The sequence below is a fragment of the Enoplosus armatus genome, chromosome 4 (genome assembly GCF_043641665.1).
Source record: "Enoplosus armatus isolate fEnoArm2 chromosome 4, fEnoArm2.hap1, whole genome shotgun sequence".
Taxonomy (NCBI): Eukaryota; Metazoa; Chordata; class Actinopteri; order Centrarchiformes; family Enoplosidae; genus Enoplosus; species Enoplosus armatus.
Window position 1 is genome coordinate 191137 of NC_092183.1, and position 19326 is coordinate 210462.

A 19326-nucleotide genomic window follows, 5' to 3' on the forward strand; every position below is an offset into this window, starting at 1 on the left:
GCATCGATAACTTTGATTAAATCCTGTATCGACAGTTTGTTATGAGTGAAGCGCTGCCTGTTTACACTGCAGTCATCTTATATGAATTTCTGCACTAACACATTTGACATATATCAAGTGTCTGATATAATCTGAGGAAACAAAAGAGTTTTTAAACATGCTGCAGTTACAGATGATTACCAGAATCAGTGCGTCTGTGCTCTTAATGTGTTCTTGTTATCTTGTTGGATGTTCTATCAGTCTGTGGTGGCCAGTGTTATCCTCTATGCTGTTGCATGCTGGGGCAGCAGGCTGAGGGTGGCGGACTCCAACAGACTCAATAAACTGATCCGCAAGGCCAGTGACGTTGTGGAGATGGAGCTGGACTCTCTGACAGTGTTGTCAGAGAGGAGGATGCTGTATATATATATATATATATACAGTGGCTTGCAAAAGTATTCAGCCCCCTTGAACTTTTCCAAATTTTGTCACGTTACGACCACAAACAGAAATATATTTTATTGGAATTTTATGTGAAAGACCAACACAAAGTGGCACACAATTGTGAAGTAGAAAGAAAAAAAAAATTTTACAAATAAAAAACTGAAAAGTACGGTGTGCAAAAGTATTCAGCCCCCCTGAGTCAATACTTTGTGGAACCGCCTTTTGCTGCAATTACAGCTGCAAGTCTTTTGGGGTATGTCTCTACCAGCTTTGCACATCGAGAGACTGAAATTTTTGTCCATTCTTCCTTGCAAAACAGCTCAAGCTCAGTCAGATTAGATGGAGAGCGTTTGTGAACGGCAGTTTTCAGATCTTGCCACAGATTCTCGATTGGATTTAGGTCTGGACTTTGACTGGGCCATTCTAACACATGAATATGTTTTGTTTTAAACCATTCCATTGTAGCCCTGGCTTTATGTTTAGGGTCGTTGTCCTGCTGGAAGGTGAACCTCCGCCCCAGTCTCAAGTCTTTTGCAGACTCCAACAGGTTTTCTTCCAAGATTGCCCTGTATTTGGCTCCATCCATCTTCCCATCAACTCTGACCATCTTCCCTGTCCCTGCTGAAGAGAAGCACCCCCAGAGCATGATGCTGCCACCACCATGTTTGACAGTGGGGATGGTGTGTTTAGAGTGATGTGCAGTGTTAGTTTTCCGCCACACATAGCGTTTTGCATTTAGGCCAAAAAGTTCAATTTTGGTCTCATCTGACCAGAGCACCTTCTTCCACATGTTTGCTGTGTCTCCCATATGGCTTCTGGCAAACTGCAAACGGGACTTCTTATGGTTTTCTTTTAACAATGGCTTTCTTCTTGCCACTCTTCCATAAAGGCCAGATTTGTGCAGCGCACGACTAATAGTTGTCCTGTGGACAGATTCCCCCACCTGAGCTGTGGATCTCTGCAGTTCGTCAAGAGTCACCATGGGCCTCTTGGCTGCATCTCTGATCAGTGCTCTCCTTGTTCGGCCTGTAAGTTTAGGTGGACGGCCGTGTCTTGGTAGGTTTGCAGTTGTGCCATACAATTTCCATTTCCGGATGATGGATTGAACAGCGCTCCGTGAGATGTTCAAAGCTTGGGAAATCTTTTTATAGCCTAACCCTGCTTTAAACTTCTCCACAACTTTATCCCTGACCTGTCTGGTGTGTTCCTTGGACATCATGATGCTGTTTGCTCCCCAATATTCTCTTAACAAACCTCTGAGGCCGTCACAGAACAGCTGTATTTGTACTCAGATTAGATTACACACAGGTGGACTCTATTTAGTCATTAGGTCAACATTCGATCATTCAGCAATCATCAGGCAACTTCTGAAGGCAATTGGTTACACTCAGAGAAAAGGGGGCTGAATACTTTTGCACACCGTACTTTTCAGTTTTTTATTTGTAAATTTTTTTTTAAATCATATATAATTTTCTTTCTACTTCACAATTGTGTGCCACTTTGTGTTGGTCTTTCACATAAAATTCCAATAAAATATATTTAGATTTGTGGTCGTAACGTGACAAAATGTGGAAAAGTTCAAGGGGGCTGAATACTTTTGCAAGCCACTGTATATACATATATACATATATATATATATTCAATTCAATTTTATTTATATAGCGCCAAATCACAACAAAAGTCATCTCATGACACTTTACAAATAGAGCAGGTCTAGACCGACTCTTTATAATGTTATTACAGAGACCAACAGTTCCCACCATGAGCAAGCACTTTGGCGACAGTGGCAAGGAAAAACTTCCATATATATATATATACATATATATACATATACAGTGCTTAACAAGTTTATGAGACCACCATCCAGTGTAAGGTGTTTGCCACCGCTGCACTAAGTTAACAGTATTGCTGATTACCAAAATATTTTTTTATGTTTCTGTAATGGTTAATCCACCAGTATGTGCAAGCTCTTTAATCAAAATTATATCTTTAATGCTAAAATATAATTATTGTTGTTATCCATGAATTTTCAAATTTACTGTTTTACAAAAAAGCAGAAAAAAATAGAAAAGCACATAATCATTTTTTGATTGAGATGCCAAATTACAGTTATTTACTTGCATTCCTGAGCAGAAAAATTTGTTTTAGTGGTTGTATGTTATTCTTGATTAATTTCTGACTTCTCAGAGAATTAAGAATTCCAGTGTGCTAGCTCAAATTTGGGTATAAAAACGTGAATTCAGTTTGAAATTCCTCACTCCTGTTCAAAATGGTGAAGCGTAGGGAACTTACTGAGAAAGAAAGAGTCCGAATTAAAGCACTTCATGATGCTGGATGGTCTGAGACAAATAGGGCAAGACATAAAGTGTTCTCACAGTGTGGTCAAGTATGCCTTGGACTCGATTGCAGAGACTGGTACTTACAAACTGCGTCATGGAAGAGGCCGAAAACGAAAGCTAACTGAAGCAGATGTCAGGCACTTCAAGATTTTAAGTACTAGAGACAGAAGGAAGACCACTGCTGATCTTCAGGTAGAGATTAATGCTTCTAGATCAGAATCTGAGAAAGTCTCCAGAATGACCATAAGCAGACGACTGAAGGAACAATTATTGAGGCCTGCAAACATCCAAAAATGCCTCAAATTTGCTAGGGAGCACAAACACTGGACTGTAGATAACTGGAAGAAGGTACTCTAGATGGACGAGTCCAAGTTTGAACTCTTCGGTCAGCATCGTCGTGTTTATGTCCACAGAAAAGCTGGAGAACGTTTTGATGCTAGATGCATTGCACCCACAGTGAAACACGGTGGAGATTCCATTATGGTATGAGGTTCCATTTGTGGAAACGGCATGGGCAAATTAGTTAAAATCGATGGTATCATGAACAAGAAGGTCTACCACAACATCTCGGTGCATCATGGATCCCTTCTGGATTGAACCTGATTGGTTGTGGGTTCATATACTAAGAAGACAATGACCCCAAGCATACTGCAAAGCTGTGCAGAGACTACTTGACCAAGAAAAAGGAATCTGGAGTACTGGAACTGATGGACTGGCCAAGTCAAAGTCCAGACTTGAATCCTATTGAACAGATCTGGGATTTATTGAATTCAAAAATAGATCGCACAAAAGTTTCATCCAAAGCAAGTCTCTGGGAACAGCTAGAAACTATTTGGAACTCAATAACAAAAGAGACTGTCGAAAAAGTACACAAAAACAATGCCAGCAAGAATGCAAGCTGTTATCAGGCCAAAGGAGGTCATGTCTCGTCATTTACGTTAAGTTAAGTTACCGTTTTTGTCTCGTTTAGTCAGGTTGTCTTGTCATTTCCTGTTTTATTTTGTAGTAACTGTTTTCCCTCTCGTTTCAGACCACTTGACTTCCTGCCCTCGTGTTTCCCGTCTTTGTGATTGTCAGCCCCACCCTAATTGTTTCCACCTGTGTTCACTCACCTCTTGTTTAAATAGTCTGCGTCTCCCCTTGTCTTGTGCCAGTTCGTCTTGTCCTTTATGCCATGATTACCAGCTGTAAGTCCGTGTCTTGTTACCCTGTTAGTTCCAGTGTTCTTGTTATTTTGTTCACTTTTCTGTCTAGGTTTTCCCACTTTTGTTCCTCCACTTGTAGGACTGATTTTCTGTTGTTTACTTTGTTAGTTTAAGCTCCTTTGTTTTCTTGCATTTTTGTATTAGTGTTTTCCTCCGTTTCTTAGGAGTGATTTTGATTTATTACTTTGTAGAGATATCTTGCCTGGTCAAGCTTCTTATTTTGTTATCAATAGACTTTTATTTGTACTTTGTTTGAGTCGTGTGTGTGGGTTCATTTTTGCCTTGTCCAGTCGTGACAAGGTCATACAAAATATTAAGATCTTTGGTTAATATGTGAATGAGGACTATTTAGTTATTCCAGTTTGTTATTTGCCTAATAAATAAAATGTGTGTACTTTATTTTCACTTAAATATTGTAAATGTGTATTGTTTCTTTCTATATTTTGTACATTTAGTTCAAAATTGTTGCTACTTTCTACTCTTGAATGGGAGCACCAGTGCTGTACAATTTCCCCCCGGAGATCAATAAAGTATTTCTGATTCTGATCAACATTACTTTTATAACTCTTTGTGCTTTTTTTTTTTTAATGCTAACATTACACGGTTATGTTAACGTGATGTTTTAGTTTTTACGCCAACATTACTTTTGCATTTTAATATTACTTATTTATTTTTTATGCTAGCATTTCTGTGCTAGCATAAAAAATACAACCCATGCTGCCAGTTGATGGTTTGACTCACTTTGTGTAATATGTGTTGGCGTTATTACTTCTAGTCATTTTACTGGTTTTCAGAAAGTTGCTTTATTTCTAAATACTGAAACAGTTTGTCTATAATTCAGATTACTGTAAACCTGGTGTACCAGACTGCATCATAACAGTCAGTGATGTAACTTTGCAGCCATTTTCTCAACAGTTTGTAGTTTTTTACTCGCTGAGAGGAACTGATATATAAAACAAACTGAGACCAGACTCTGGTGATCCTGATAACTGGTAGCATGAAGCTGGTTATCATGTGTTAACTCTGAGTCAACCTATCAGCTGTGAGCAGGGTCACATTTCAGCTAATCACATTGCCCCATCATCACACCGCTTTAACTCACCACAGTTTGGTGGTGCATTCTCTGCTGCCCCACCCTCAGGGTTCCTTATTGGTTTGGTCTGCTGTGATGTCCCTCTCAGGTGTTTGCTCCGCCCAAATGGCTCCCCCAACAGGTAGAACCAACCAGTGACAAGCTGCCAAAACAGAGGGGGCGGGGCTAACATATCATCAAAGCTCCCAGTGGACTTGGTGTTTACATTTAGTGCGAATCTTTGAGCTCTAACAAACATGTTGAATGTGTTTCACTCCTCAGAAAACATTTCTAAAGATGAAACATATGAACTGTTAAACCACATGAGAAAGTCTGTATGTAAACAAGCTGTAAAGGTCCTGGATAATGAACTGCTTCCATCACCCGCATATAACTTCTGTTATGATTCAGCGCTATATAAATAAAATTCAAGTGAATCACTCTATACTTCCTACATATGGTCTCCTTTGCTGGAAAAATCATATTCAATTTCACATAATGAATTAATGATCACCTCCCTCATTTACTACATTGATATGTCAGAGAAGAGTTGTGGACAAATCAGATCCAGAATAAGAGGAGACATCCTTGTCCAGAGGAGACAAACATTTTTTACAGTTTGAAACACTTAAATATACGATATAGAGACTTTTGTTTATTATCTGAATACTTAACAGAGTCACTGCATGCTCTCATTTACTTTGTTTGTCAGATTGTGTTTCTTCTGGTTCCAGTCATATTACTATGTTGTAATGTTCTAACTTCCTGTGTCCGATTGTCTGTTTAACATAGTATTCATTGTAGCATCTTTACATTTCGCTGCTTTACTCCACAGAGCTTTGTATTAAATGTTTTCTGTTTCTGATTTCACATGTTGTCTTTTATTGTTATTTCAATGGATAACACTGGGGAACAAAGTTCTGTTGAGTTAGATTTTTATGCTGATTAAAACTAAAATTGGCATGCTGATTCCAAAATTGCAGTCAGTTTTTTTCTAGCACGTCAAGTTTTTTCTCCACAGCTTACCCTCCAGATAAGCAAAGTTCCACTGATTAGCTGTAGTAAGACTTGCCAGCTGATTACGATTGGACTCATCTACAGCTACGTGGCAACTTGTTTGTGCAGTCACAATTGAGACAGTGCGGTGAGAGGTGTGTGCAGCTCCCAATAGGTCAGTACTATCACACATATATCTGTTAAGTACAGTATTTTTCATATTTTTTAAGAAAACGGGGATCCTATAGTTCAAAAACTTGACGTGATAGAGAAAAACTGAGATCAGTTTTGGATTCCGCACCCAAAAATTAGTTAAAAACAGCTGTCAGACCTAACTATATGAATATATAATATAAATGTTTGAATCCTGTGTCGTTTACGTCCATGTTGACATGTGAGTCAACACATGACGAGCGGTCGAAGGCTGCGTTCAGACTGCAGGTCAAACTGGCCCCAATCTGATTTCATTGCTCATGTGAGACTCAGATCTGTTATTTTTCAGTGCGAACTGCACAAATCACATGAAATCTGATCTTTTCAATTCTGATTTGGGTCACTTTCATATGTGGTCCTCTATCAGATACAGGTCTGACTTTTTGCAATGCGACCTCAGTCTGAACAGAATTATTATGTCACTCTAGATCGACATTCACTCAGTTCAATCAATTCAGCATATAATTACAAAATGTTTAATTTGGCTCTCTTTCTCCTCTTCCTCGTTCTTGTCATCATCTGCTCATGAGTTCGCTGGCTTTCCCTTCACATCCACGTGGAAAACGCTGACTTCAGTTTACTTCCATACGACAGCACATGGCGTCTTTGTTATTGTTCTTTTGCACATGCGGGTCAGTTCAGAACTAGTTCACACTTGAATCTGAGCTAATCAATTAATCAACATGCGTCCACGTTTCAGTTTAACGTTTCAGACGCGATACGAGATGTAAAACTGTTGTTTTCACATGTGAAATATCTGAAAATCACATGTGCCAACATCATGTGAACACGAGTTAAATCTGCCAATCAGGATAAAAGAATCTCTGTCTGTTGATTGGTTTAAACTGACCTTAGAGGATGAGACAAGGGAACCAATCCCAAAACTCATACAGCCAATCAGCTGACTGCACCTGAGGAGAGAGAGCACCAGGTGTGTTAGTATTAGAGATCTGAGGCTCCGCCCCTCCTGTTGCTCAGGTGTTGGGTTTCTCAGATAAATGAGAAACTGGACAGTTAATCAGTGGATCCTCAACAATACATTACATTGTTAGCACTAATCAAAAACTACCAGAAGTCTTAGCCACTGGAGCGTTATAATAACCTCATGTTTAGTTTAAAACAGTGGTTCCCAAATGGTGGGTTGAAGTCCAAAAGTGGACCGCGGGATCATTCTGAATGGTCGTGGTGATATGGGTCAACTTCATATAATATAACTAACTTACTTACTCTGAAGTCTAGTGAAGCTCCAAAATAGTGCTTTTATTTTGAAGTACCGTTTCCTACTGCAGAGTGAGTGTGCTTTTGTTTGCATGCTACATGCTACATTTTGGCCAAATCAGTACGTTCTGCTCGTATAGTAGCCGGTTACAGCCTGCGTCTTAACAGAGAAGAAGAAAACTCAACTCAACAAAAAGATGTATTAAAGTCGATTATTATTATTAAAGCTGGTGTTGATTCACATGTAAGAGATTAAAGACATACACTGCTCAAAAAAATTAAAGGAACACTTTTTAATCAGAGTATAGAATCAAGTTAATTAAACTTCTGGGATATTGATCTGGTCAGTTAAGTAGCAGAGGGGGTTGTTAATCAGTTTCAGCTGCTTTGGTATTAATGAAATTAACAACAGGTGCACTAGAGGGGCAACAATGAGACGACCCCCAAAACAGAAATGGTTTTCCAGGTGGAGGCCACTGACATTTTTTCCCTCCTCATCTTTTTGGCTGTATTTGGCTAGGGTCAGTGTCACTACTGGTAGCATGAGGCGATACCTGGACCCTACAGAGGTTGCACAGGTAGTCCAACTCCTCCAGGATGGCACATCAATACGTGCCATTGCCAGAAGGTTTGCTGTGTCTCCTAGCACAGTCTCAAAAGCATGGAGGAGATTCCAGGAGACAGGCAGTTACTCTAGGAGAGCTGGACTGGGCCGTAGAAGGTCCTTAACCCATCAGCAGGACCGGTATCTGCTCCTTTGTGCAAGGAGGAACAGGATGAGCACTGCCAGAGCCCTACAAAATGACCTCCAGCTGGCCACTGGTGTGAATATCTCTGACCAAACAATCAGAAACAGACTTCATTAGGGTGGCCTGAGGGCCCGACATCCTCTAGTGGGCCCTGTGCTCACTGCCCGGCACCGTGGAGCTCAATTGGCATTTGCCATAGAACACCAGAATTGGCAGGTCCACCACTGGCGCCCTGTGCTTTCCACAGATGAGAGCAGGTTCACCCTGAGCACATGTGACAGACGTGAAAGGGTCTGGAGAAGCCATGGAGAACGTTATGCTGCCTGTAACATCGTTCAGCATGACCGGTTCGGTGGTGGCTCAGTGATGGTCTGGGGAGGCATATCCATGGAGGGACGCACAGATCTCTACAGGCTAGACAACGGCACCCTGACTGCCATTAGGTATCGGGATGAAATCCTTGGACCCGTTGTCAGACCCTATGCTGGTGCAGTGGGTCCTGGGTTCCTCCTGGTGCACGACAATGCCCGGCCTCATGTGGCGAGAGTATGCAGGCAGTTCCTGGAGGATGAAGGAATTGATACCATTGACTGGCCCCCACGCTCGCCTGACCTGAATCCAATAGAACACCTCTGGGACATTATGTTTCGGTCCATCCGACGCCGCCAGGTTGCACCTCAGACTGTCCAGGAGCTCAGTGATTCCCTGGTCCAGATCTGTAAGGAGATACCCCAGGACACCATCCGTCGTCTCATTAGGAGCATGCCCCGACGTTGTCAGGCATGCTTATAAGCACGTGGGGGCAATACACAGTACTGAGTACCATTTTGAGTTGCTGCAATGAAATTTCAGCAAAATGGACGAGCCTGCCGCATCATTTGTTCACTTTGATTTTCGGGGTGTCTTTGAATTCAGCCCTCTGTAGGTTGATAATTTTCATTTCCATCAAACGATGTGGCATCCTTTCGTTCCTAACACATTACACAGTCAATATCAGTACAGTGAACCCTCGCTATAACGCGGTTCACTTTTCACGGTCTCGCTACTTCACGGATTTGCATCGTGCATTGTGTTCTGCATTCTGATTGGCTAAACAGTCTCTCCGCTTCTTCTCTACCAGTGCGTCAATAACGTTGCGGTTTAATATGTACACGTACGTAAAACAGCTTGCCAAATTTACGTTACGTACGTGCAAATTCTCTTGCAATTTCAAGTTTCTCTAAAACCCATAATGTCGACAAAACGTTCTGCACCGACAAAGGCACCTGCGGTCGGGCCCAAAAGGCAGGATGCAGCGGCTCAGTCAGAAGAGCAGTGAAATACACGTGAGTCACTATTTGTCCGACTGTACTTTGTATTTTTTTTCATAATCATTTTTCATTTTCTCCCGTTCGAATCCAATTACTCGGGTCGCGGTGGGGCGGTGCTGATCTCCGCAATTTGAAGCCTTCAGTTCACATTGATGATTAAAATTATTATTTGACAGTACAGTAGTTATTTGTAAAAAAAAAAAAAACGTTTATACAGTACTTTTATTTGTTAAACAAATGCTTGGGCCTGTGAAAAGGGTTTGTTCTTTGGTTTCAATGTATAATAGAGTATTTAATTGTATAATAATTGTAAAAAAAATAAAGGTTTCTACTTCACGGATTTAGCCTATCGCGGGTTCTTTTTGGAACGTAACCCCCGCGAAAAACGAGAGTTCACTGTATAGATATCCAGCACGATTTTTTTCCCATTGAGATCTGATGTGTTTTCAAAGTGTTCCTTTTAATTTTTTTGAGTAGTGTATATGAATGCATTAAAGATGTACAATTGATTAAAAATCTGTATTAAAGATATATATGAATAGAAAAAAATATATATGGAGGAGGAAGAGAGGGAGCGGAGCTTCAGCTCTGATGACATCACTGACCTGCTGAACACTGAAACCAACAACCTGTTCAGGACGAGGTCATCACTGATACACCTGAAAAACACACACACAGAGTTAACATCCACTTCACAAGTCAACAACATGAAGAACTGCACGTTTCACTCAGTGGAAACATCGCATATATACACATACATACATACATACATACATATATATATGTATATATGTATATATATTTATATATGTGTGTGTGTGTATATATGTATATGTATCTATATATATATATACACACACACATATATATACATATGTATATATATATATATATATATATACATATATATGGTATATCTATATACATATATACACACGAGAGAGAGAGAGAGATATTATATTTTTACATGCTTGTTTGTCAGATTATGTTAAAAAAATGTAGCACCATCAGACCACGGCAAATTCCTTGTAATGTATGTTACTTGGCAATAAACAGTTGCTTATTCTGATTCTAATTTTGATATATTCAAAATGTTCACTTCAAAGACACCAACCAGAAACCAATGAGAAATTGCATGAAACCCCAGGAGCGAATTCTTTTTACACACATATATATATATATATATATATACATACATATACTGTATGTATATACATATATATGGATATACATATATATCCATATATACTGTATATACATACATATATACACATATATGAACATACATATCCACATATATGTACATACATATATACACACATATATACATATAAATATGTGTATATATATATATATATATATATATATATATATATATTTATATATATATATATATACGTATGTATGTATGTATACATATATACACACAAACACTATATGGACAAAAGTATTGGGCCACTCCTCTTAATCATTGAATTCAGGTGTTTCATTCAGTCCCATTTCCACAGGTGTATAAAATCAAGCACCTAGCCATGCAGTCTGCCTTTACAAACATTTGTGAAAGAATGGGTTGTTCTAAAGAGCTCACTGAATTCGAACGTGGTACTGTAATAGGATGCCACCGTTGCAACAAGTCAGTTCGTGAAATTTCTTCTCTCCTAGATATTCCCCGATCAACTGTAAGTGGTATTATTGCAAAGTGGAAACGTTTAGGAACCACAGCAACTCAGCCACGAAGTGGCAGACCACGTAATGTTACAGAGCGGGGTCGCCGAGTGCTGAGGCGCATAGTGCGTAAAAGTCGCCAAAGTTCTGCTGACTCAATAACTGCAGAGTTCCAAACCAGCTCTGGCATTAATATCAGCGCCAAAACTGAGCGCCGGGAGCTTCACGGCATGGGTTTCCATGGCTGAGCAGCTGCATGCAAGTCTTACATCACCAAGCACAATGCCAAGCGTCGGATGGAGTGGTGTAAAGCACGCCGCCACTGGACTCTGAAGCAGTGGAAACGTGTTCTGTGGAGTGACGAATCACGCTTCTCTATCTGGCAGTCTGATGGACGAGTCTGGGTTTGGCGAATGCCAGGAGAACATTACCTGCCTGACTGCATTATGCCAACTGTAAAGTTTGGTGGAGGAGGGATAATGCTATGGGGTTGTTTTTCTGGGGTTGTCCTTGGCCCCTTAGTTCCAGTGAAGAGAAATCTTAATGCTTCATCTTACCAAGTCATTTTGGACAATTCTATGCTTCCAACTTTGTGGACAGTTTGGGGAAGGCCCTTTTCTGTTCCAGAATGACTGTGACCCAGTGCACAAAGCAAGGTCCATAAAGGCATGGTTGGATGAGTTTGGTGTGGAAGAACTTGACTGGCCCGCACAGAGCCCTGACCTCAACCTCATTGAACACCTTTGGGATGAACTAGAACGGAGATTGCGAGCCAGGCCCTCTCGTCCAACATCAGTGTCTGACCTCACAAATGCTCTTCTGGATGAATGGGCAAAGATTCCCACAGACACGCTCCAAAATCTTGTAGAAAGCTTTCCCAGAAGAGTGGAAGCTGTTATAGCATAGTAATGCCTATGAATTTGGACTGGGATGTCATAAAAGCTTCTGTAGGGGTAATGTGTAGGTGGCCCAATACCTTTGTCCATATAGTGTGTATATATATTGTCCCCAAAAGTGACCTAAGAAAACATGTGTGTCTCACAATATAAAGTTGTGGTTATATTCTGGGTTCTTGTTGTTCAGGACAGTTGGAGTCGTCATCCAGATGCTGCGGTCGAGGTCAGAAGTCACCGCCAGCTACACACACACACACACACACACACACACACACAGACACACAGAGAGAGAATCACAAACGCTTTATAATGCAACAACTCTTATAAATAGATTATTATCAGCTGATCAGTTTACCTTCACATACGAGTCACATGACCGCTGGGATTTTCCCATCAGCCCTCTGGCCTCGTGGACTGCAGACAAGGAGACAGGAGACAAGGAGACAAAGAGAGAGGAGACAAGGAGATATTTCACAGGGACCCTTACAACGCATCAAGGACCCACAAATGTCCTCCAACCCCCTGAGACCCTCATGAACCTACAGAGTCCTGGACAGCCAATGGGACTGGCTGATTGATGAACTACCAGCTGTCTCTCAGTCAGGAGTCTGTTGTTGATCTGATTATTGATCTGATTATTGGTAGTCTGCTTCAGTGTTGATGTGTTTTAATGATTGAACATAATGGAATCAGGTATATTGATTATTGATCAGACCCTGCTGCTGCTACAGGACTGCATCAATCCAATTATTAATCCATAAATTATTAATCATGATTATTGTAGCAGCAACATTTCAGTTCTTTGTTCTCATTTCTTTAATGAAGCCACTTCTTCTCCAAAGCTTCTGACTTCTGTGTTTGAGTCACTCAGACTTTTTGAATATCAATGATGTCGTTATCCAGAGGCAGTGCAGCACTCACCTGTCTAACCCCTAAATAACCCTAACCATTTACAGACGAGTCGAAACAAAATATAACCATATCAAAAATAAACCTTATTCTCAATACTAAATAATATTATTCAAAATATAAATCTGTTCACAAAACATTCTCACTGGTTTTGGGTTAGGGTTAGTATTGTACTTAGAAACAGCAGTAATTTTCACATCCGGGAGTTTTCACTTGTGTATTACTTGATTTTTGTCCACCAAGGGGCAGCAGCACACAGTTCACTGTATGTGTAAAAGTACACTGTATGAGACAAACAGAAATAGCAGACCCATTTCTGTTCCATTAAGGGTTCCTGTAAACCACATCAGTGAATGTGCACGACACCAGGACCCTGAAACTGACTCATCTAAATGGAATGCAGCCATCGTTTGTTATTAATTCAACTTCCTCAAAATGTCTGCTGGGAAGAAGATTTCAGGTGGCACGAGACTGACCAGCTACACAAAAACCTTTATTTGTATTTTTATTATGTAAATGTTGTCTCCATCAGCTGGAACAGAGAGCTGGAGATGGTTAATATGTGTTTGTCCCACAGAGGATACTGTACTTCCTGAAACAGGAAGTAGTTGAAAGTTCAAAGTCGCACAGTGTGACCCAAAAATATTAGGAGCTAAACATGAAGTATTCAATTCTAGTATTCTAAAATCCTAATTTTTTTTCACACTGTGCGATATTGAGCTCCGCCTACAAGAATAGTTTTGTGTATGAAAGCTCATCTCTGATTGGCTGCTGCATCACTTACTCTGAATGATGAGCTGATCCGCCTCTGGAGTGATTGTCAGCCGCAGCTGACCTGTAGAGAGAGAGAGACATGATTGACAGCCTGTTTCAGTGACAACAGATTTTATTGATCACTGATCATTCTAATGACACATTAACTGATCAATATCTGATCCGACAGGTCTAATGATGGTAAATTATTGATTGATTGATTGATTGATCGATCGATCGCACCTCTCCCTCTAAACACAGATGGGTGGATCTTCCTCCTCCTCCTGGCCCCAGTCTCAGCTCTGCTCCTCTCATACCTGGACCTGATCCTGGGTGCCCCCCCCTCTCCTCTGCTGGACTCTGCACCCAGGACTCTTTCAGACCTCCTCCTGTTGGTCCTGGTCTCTAGGGACTGATCTGAGACCAGATCTGCAGTCCTCTGTGGACCTGCTCTGGACCTGGACCTGACCTGGGTCAGAGCAGACAAACAGATCAGCAGGAGGATTGGGACCAGGATAAGACAGAGACCCTGTCAGAGTGTATCTCTAACTGACCTCACAGGTGGACTCGGTGGTCCTGGTCTGTCTGACCCAAGTGGGTCTCCTGTGGTCTGCGGTCTCAGTGGATCCTGGATCAGTCTGGTCTGTGAGGATCAAATCCTGAACTGGTTTAGGTCCTCTAAGAGCCACAGTCCGGACTGAAGTCTGGATCCTGGTCGTCCTTATCAGGGCCACTCTGACCTCAGGTCTGCAGGACTGGGTCTCACCTCCAGACCTGAATCCATATCCAGCTGCAGACTCACATCCAGTCCTGACTGAGGTCCTGGTTCTGGTTCTGGTTCTAGACTGTGAAAACCTGCAGAAACACAACGTGTCATCTGAAGCTGAGTGAATGTTTGATATTGAACAGTGATCAATAATCAATCTGATCAGCTGTGGATTCATTCAGATGACGACCAATAATTAATAATCATCATCATCATCATAGTCATCATCTGTGTTGTTAATAATATTAATAATAATAAAACTTTTAGTGGAGGTTCATGACGTTCTCACCGTCTGTGTTCTCTCTTCAGAACTCTCTTCTGTGTTCTCATGTTCTTCTTCAGATCTCTGTTCTCCTCACAGACTCCTGCTGTCTTCCTCCGCCACCTCTTCATCTCCTCCTCTTCTCTGCACCTCCTCCTCCTCTTCATCTCCTCCTCCTCTTCTCTGCACCTCCTCTTACCGGCTGGAGACTGATACTGGGCCTCCTGGTGCAGTTGGAGGACAGCTCCATCACAGGGCCTTTCAGAGGACAACAGGTGTTATGACTGATGTGTCCACCGGGGGGAGAGAGCATCAACTGATGAACATGTTAACTGTTAAAGATGTCAATAATCAATAATATCTGATTTGAGAGTTCAAACTGAAATCAGCGTGTTTCTCGTCAAACACGTTCTTCTTCTCCAGTTCTTCAAAGTAAAGAAAAACTTAAATGCTGATTTGTATTTCTGTTAACTGACTTCAAGTTAAAGCCACTAATCTGGATCAGCTTCTTTCATCTTTTATTGTGTCAACTGTGTCCCTGATGTACGGAGTCCTGGCGGGGTCATACAGAGACAAAGAGTCATTAAGGACCAGAGAGACCTCTGTTTGAGTCTGATATGGTTCAGTCTGAATCACTGAAGAAGAAGGTCTTTACTTCGTTCACACCTCAAGAAGAAAGGAGCTGAAACAGGAAGTGAAGCTGCAGCTCGTCACACTGATTGAAGCTAACGAGGAGGATTATCCGTAACACACACACACACACACACACACACACACACACACACACTAACTTGTATTCTTGTGAGGACCCTCACTCTTCACATTCCTCCTTCATGTTAAGTTCAGTTTAAAAACTTGATCAACAGTTTGTTGTTGTAACTAAACAGCTACACGCTGATAGATTTGTTCTGTGTTTAAATTCACTGTCAACATGAACATTAAAATGGACTCTGGTTCTGATTTATCCATATCTCAGGACAAAATTCAAGACAAACAAACATCCAAACAGAAAGAGGAAACAGAAAAACACAGAAGAAGTTTAATATAACGTTCAACAGCACAAAGACATGGTGTTAAATAGCAAATGACTTCCGGCTGATCTGATGTGTAAATGTACAGATGTCGTCAAGATGATAAGGGCATAAAAAGAGAAAATATTATTATCATTTATTATTCATTTCTTTGTTGGATGCTTCAAGTCTCTAAAATCCTTCATGTCAAACAATGTGGTGATCTGACACAAGTAAACTGGTCTTCATCTTAAGTTTCTGTGTGTTACTTCATAAAGATTCATCTTTTTAATAAACTCAAACACAGTTTTAATCAGAAAAATAAACCTCAGTTTAGTTTGGAGACTTTCAGCTCTTCTGATTTGATCTCATGTTTCTGTCTCGGAGTTAAAGATTAAACTTCTGCAGTTGTTGAAAGAAGTCAGGTTTTATTTGAACACTTTAAATGAATGAATGAACTGTTTGTTTTTAAATCAGCTCTGATTCAATTCAAACAAAGTTCAAATGGATTAAAGTTCAGATTCAGTCTCACCTTTTTCTGCTGCACAGAGTCACTTCCATCCCTGAGATATCTCATCTAAGTGACTGACCATCAGTGTGACTAACCGCCCAGCTCCTCTCGTCTCTGTTCTCTTTCTGCTCAAACTCAGTTTGTGTTACTTTTTCCCTCTGAACGAAAAAAATTCAAACCAGAAGCAGTTTTTCACCTCGTCAAGCCAAAACTAACAAACTTGACCGTTTCCTGTCTGCACTTTCAACATAAAAGCTTAAATAAAATTAAAGGAACTGTTTATTAGGTCCACATCTCTGGCTGCTCTGGAGCTTTTGACTGTATCATATGATCTTCCTCAGCAGATGAAGTGACGTAACGTAGTTCAAGTTTTCTTTATTTTCCTGAAAATTTTGACAACGTCTCGTCTGTGTGGTTTCAAAGAGACTGAATTGTGTGACATGATCTAATGCTCCAGAACGGCTACTAAATGGACCTGGTTTTAAGATCTCAAGCATGAACTTTTAATCTCAACCTGTCAACAGTTAACAGCTCAGTGATTAATGAAGCAGGAAATACTCAGTTAAAAAATGAATCAGTCAGAACAAAGACAGCAAAGTTACCAATCAATCAGTTCAGATTAATAACAACAATAACAACTGATCAGTCTGGAAGTAAATTAATAAGAAGTCACTGTCTGATCCAGTGGTGGAGTTAACAGCTGGAATCAACACCAGGCTTTTACTGTGAAAATCAATGCTCAGTTTCCTGTGTTGTTGAGGTTACAGTCACTTCCTGCTGCTCAGTGAGTCCACATGTGTTTGTCATTAACAGAGGGGAGGGGAGAAGCAGTCTCTCGCCACAGCAACAAACCGAACTCCATTCAGAAATCTGAGAATTTAAGATTCAGGTCTTCCTTGCTTGACAGGAAGAAGAAACACACGTTTATACAACTGACATACTGAAATGAATATAAAGAGAGAAACAACAGAGAAGGAAAAGAGATTGTATATACACTATATTTTCTTTCCTTGCCTCCTTCTGATTGTTAATGTGTTGTGAATGTGTTCAGTGTGACAGACTGTGAAGTAAATCTGCAGTAAACTGATCAGATTATCTCAGCATCACGTCTCTCTCTCTGTCTGTCAGTGTGAGTCAGTGTCTCTCGCCCCGCCTCAGCAGATGGTATCTCTCCACCTGAGGATCTGGTTCTGTTTCCACGACGATCTGAACACACGATGGCTCTTTAAACGGAAAAAATAAAGTTTAATTTGGGAGTTTTCTGGAGCCTGAAGACAACAAGGTAACTTTATTAATTATTAATATCAGTGATCAATAAGTCAGCCATTAGTTAGTGGCTTTAAACTGTGAGCAGCTTCTTGTTTTCAAACCTGTTTGATATTTGTTCTCATCTGAACCAGAAACAAAAAACTAAAACCAAAGAAAACAAAAATACATTTATGGCGAGTTGAAATTAAAAATAACAGTCGTCATGCGACTGTAGATCAGATGTTATTGATCTCTACAGAGACAGAAAACACATTTAATTAATTAAATTACATTTAAAAAAGCATGAATATAAACATTACAATACTTGCTCCAGCAGCCTTGATAGCTGAACTATATATAGTATATAAGTATGAATAATAAGTACAATATATATAATAAGATATTACAGTATACAGTGTTACAGTATATGTAATATACGCACAGTGTATAGTAATAATATAGATAGAACAGCCACCTCTTGTTTTGATGATCAAATCTTATTTATTATCTGGATTAAAGTTCAGATTTCATTGTTGAAACAGCAGAAAGCTCCAGAACAGCTAATAAATAGACCTTGTGGTGAGATGGTTTTGTCAGCTGCTGCTTGAACATGTAAATAATTTCATAATCTAAAGTAAAATAAAACTCTTCATGCAGAGATACAAATAATTATGATGCCACATGAGAGAAAAAACTCAACTAATTATTATGAATGTTATTTATATATTTTACAATATTTATTCATGTGATTATTTATTTCATGATGTGCTCCATGTATATTCTTCACCTCCTGGATGTTTAAAAATGATATAATCTAAGTTTTTGTAAAATATTCTTCCTGTTGGTCTGATCTTCCTGCTGATCTCAGATCTGTGTTTGTTCTGATGTTTGAACTCTGAACCTGTTCATGGGTTTAAAGGTTAAAAGCTGGGTTCAAGGGTCAGAACTGAAATGTAGATCAAATCCAACACATCATCATTCTTTCAGAGTGAGAGGAAGAAAGAACTCGTCTTCATGTTGTTTCTGTGACGGCGAGACGTTTAAAGTCACTCTGAGAGTTGATCAGTCAGACTAAAGTGAATCTGACAGGAACAGACGCTCAGAGACTCAGAGGGCGAGGCCCAACCAGCTGCTCAGCTTTACCAAGTCTTTACCAATGAGTCTGTACCAACAAGTCTTTACCAGTGAGTCTGTACCAACACGTCTTTACCAATGAGTCTGCACCAACAAGTCTTTATCAATGAGTCTGTACCAACACATCTGTACCAACACGTCTGTACCAACAAGTCTTTACCAATGAGTCTGTACCAACAAGTCTTTACCAATGAGTCTGTACCAACAAGTCTTTACCAATGAGTGTGTACCAACAAGTCTTTACTAATGAGTCTGTACCAACTAGTCTTTACCAATGAGTCTGTATCAACAAGTCTGTACATACCAGTCTGTATCAACAAGTCTTTACCAACAAGTCTGTACCAACGAGTATGTACCAAAATGTCTGTACCAACACGTCTGTACCAACAAGTCTTTACCAATGAGACCATACCAACAAGTCTTTACCAATGAGTCTGTATCAACAAGTCTTTAACAACAAGTCTGTGCCAACAAGTCTGTACCAACATGTCTTTAACAACAAGTCTGTACCAAGAAGTCTTAACAAACAAGTCTTTACCAACAAGTCTGAACCAACAAGACTGTACCAATGAGTCTTTACCGAGTCTGTCCCAACAAGTCTTTACCAACAAGTCTTTACCAAAGAGTCTGTACCAACCAGTCTGTAC

General features: G+C 40.2%; 1 protein-coding gene across 1 annotated transcript in view; it reads right to left on the reverse strand.

Annotated features, from left to right (window-relative positions):
• Positions 1–16347, reverse strand: part of LOC139283710 (regulator of G-protein signaling 3-like) — a 43645-nt gene extending 27298 nt beyond the window's left edge. The window contains exons 1-10 of the mRNA XM_070903735.1: positions 16319–16347; positions 14804–15034; positions 14303–14603; positions 13992–14217; positions 13780–13830; positions 12442–12500; positions 12233–12327; positions 10131–10184; positions 7099–7159; positions 5057–5202 (exon numbers count right to left, since the gene is read on the reverse strand). Of these exons, the coding sequence (XP_070759836.1) occupies positions 5057–5202; positions 7099–7159; positions 10131–10184; positions 12233–12327; positions 12442–12500; positions 13780–13830; positions 13992–14217; positions 14303–14603; positions 14804–15034; positions 16319–16347 (1253 nt within the window). The remainder of the gene's footprint in view (positions 1–5056; positions 5203–7098; positions 7160–10130; positions 10185–12232; positions 12328–12441; positions 12501–13779; positions 13831–13991; positions 14218–14302; positions 14604–14803; positions 15035–16318) is intronic.
• Positions 16348–19326: the final 2979 nt, after the last annotated feature.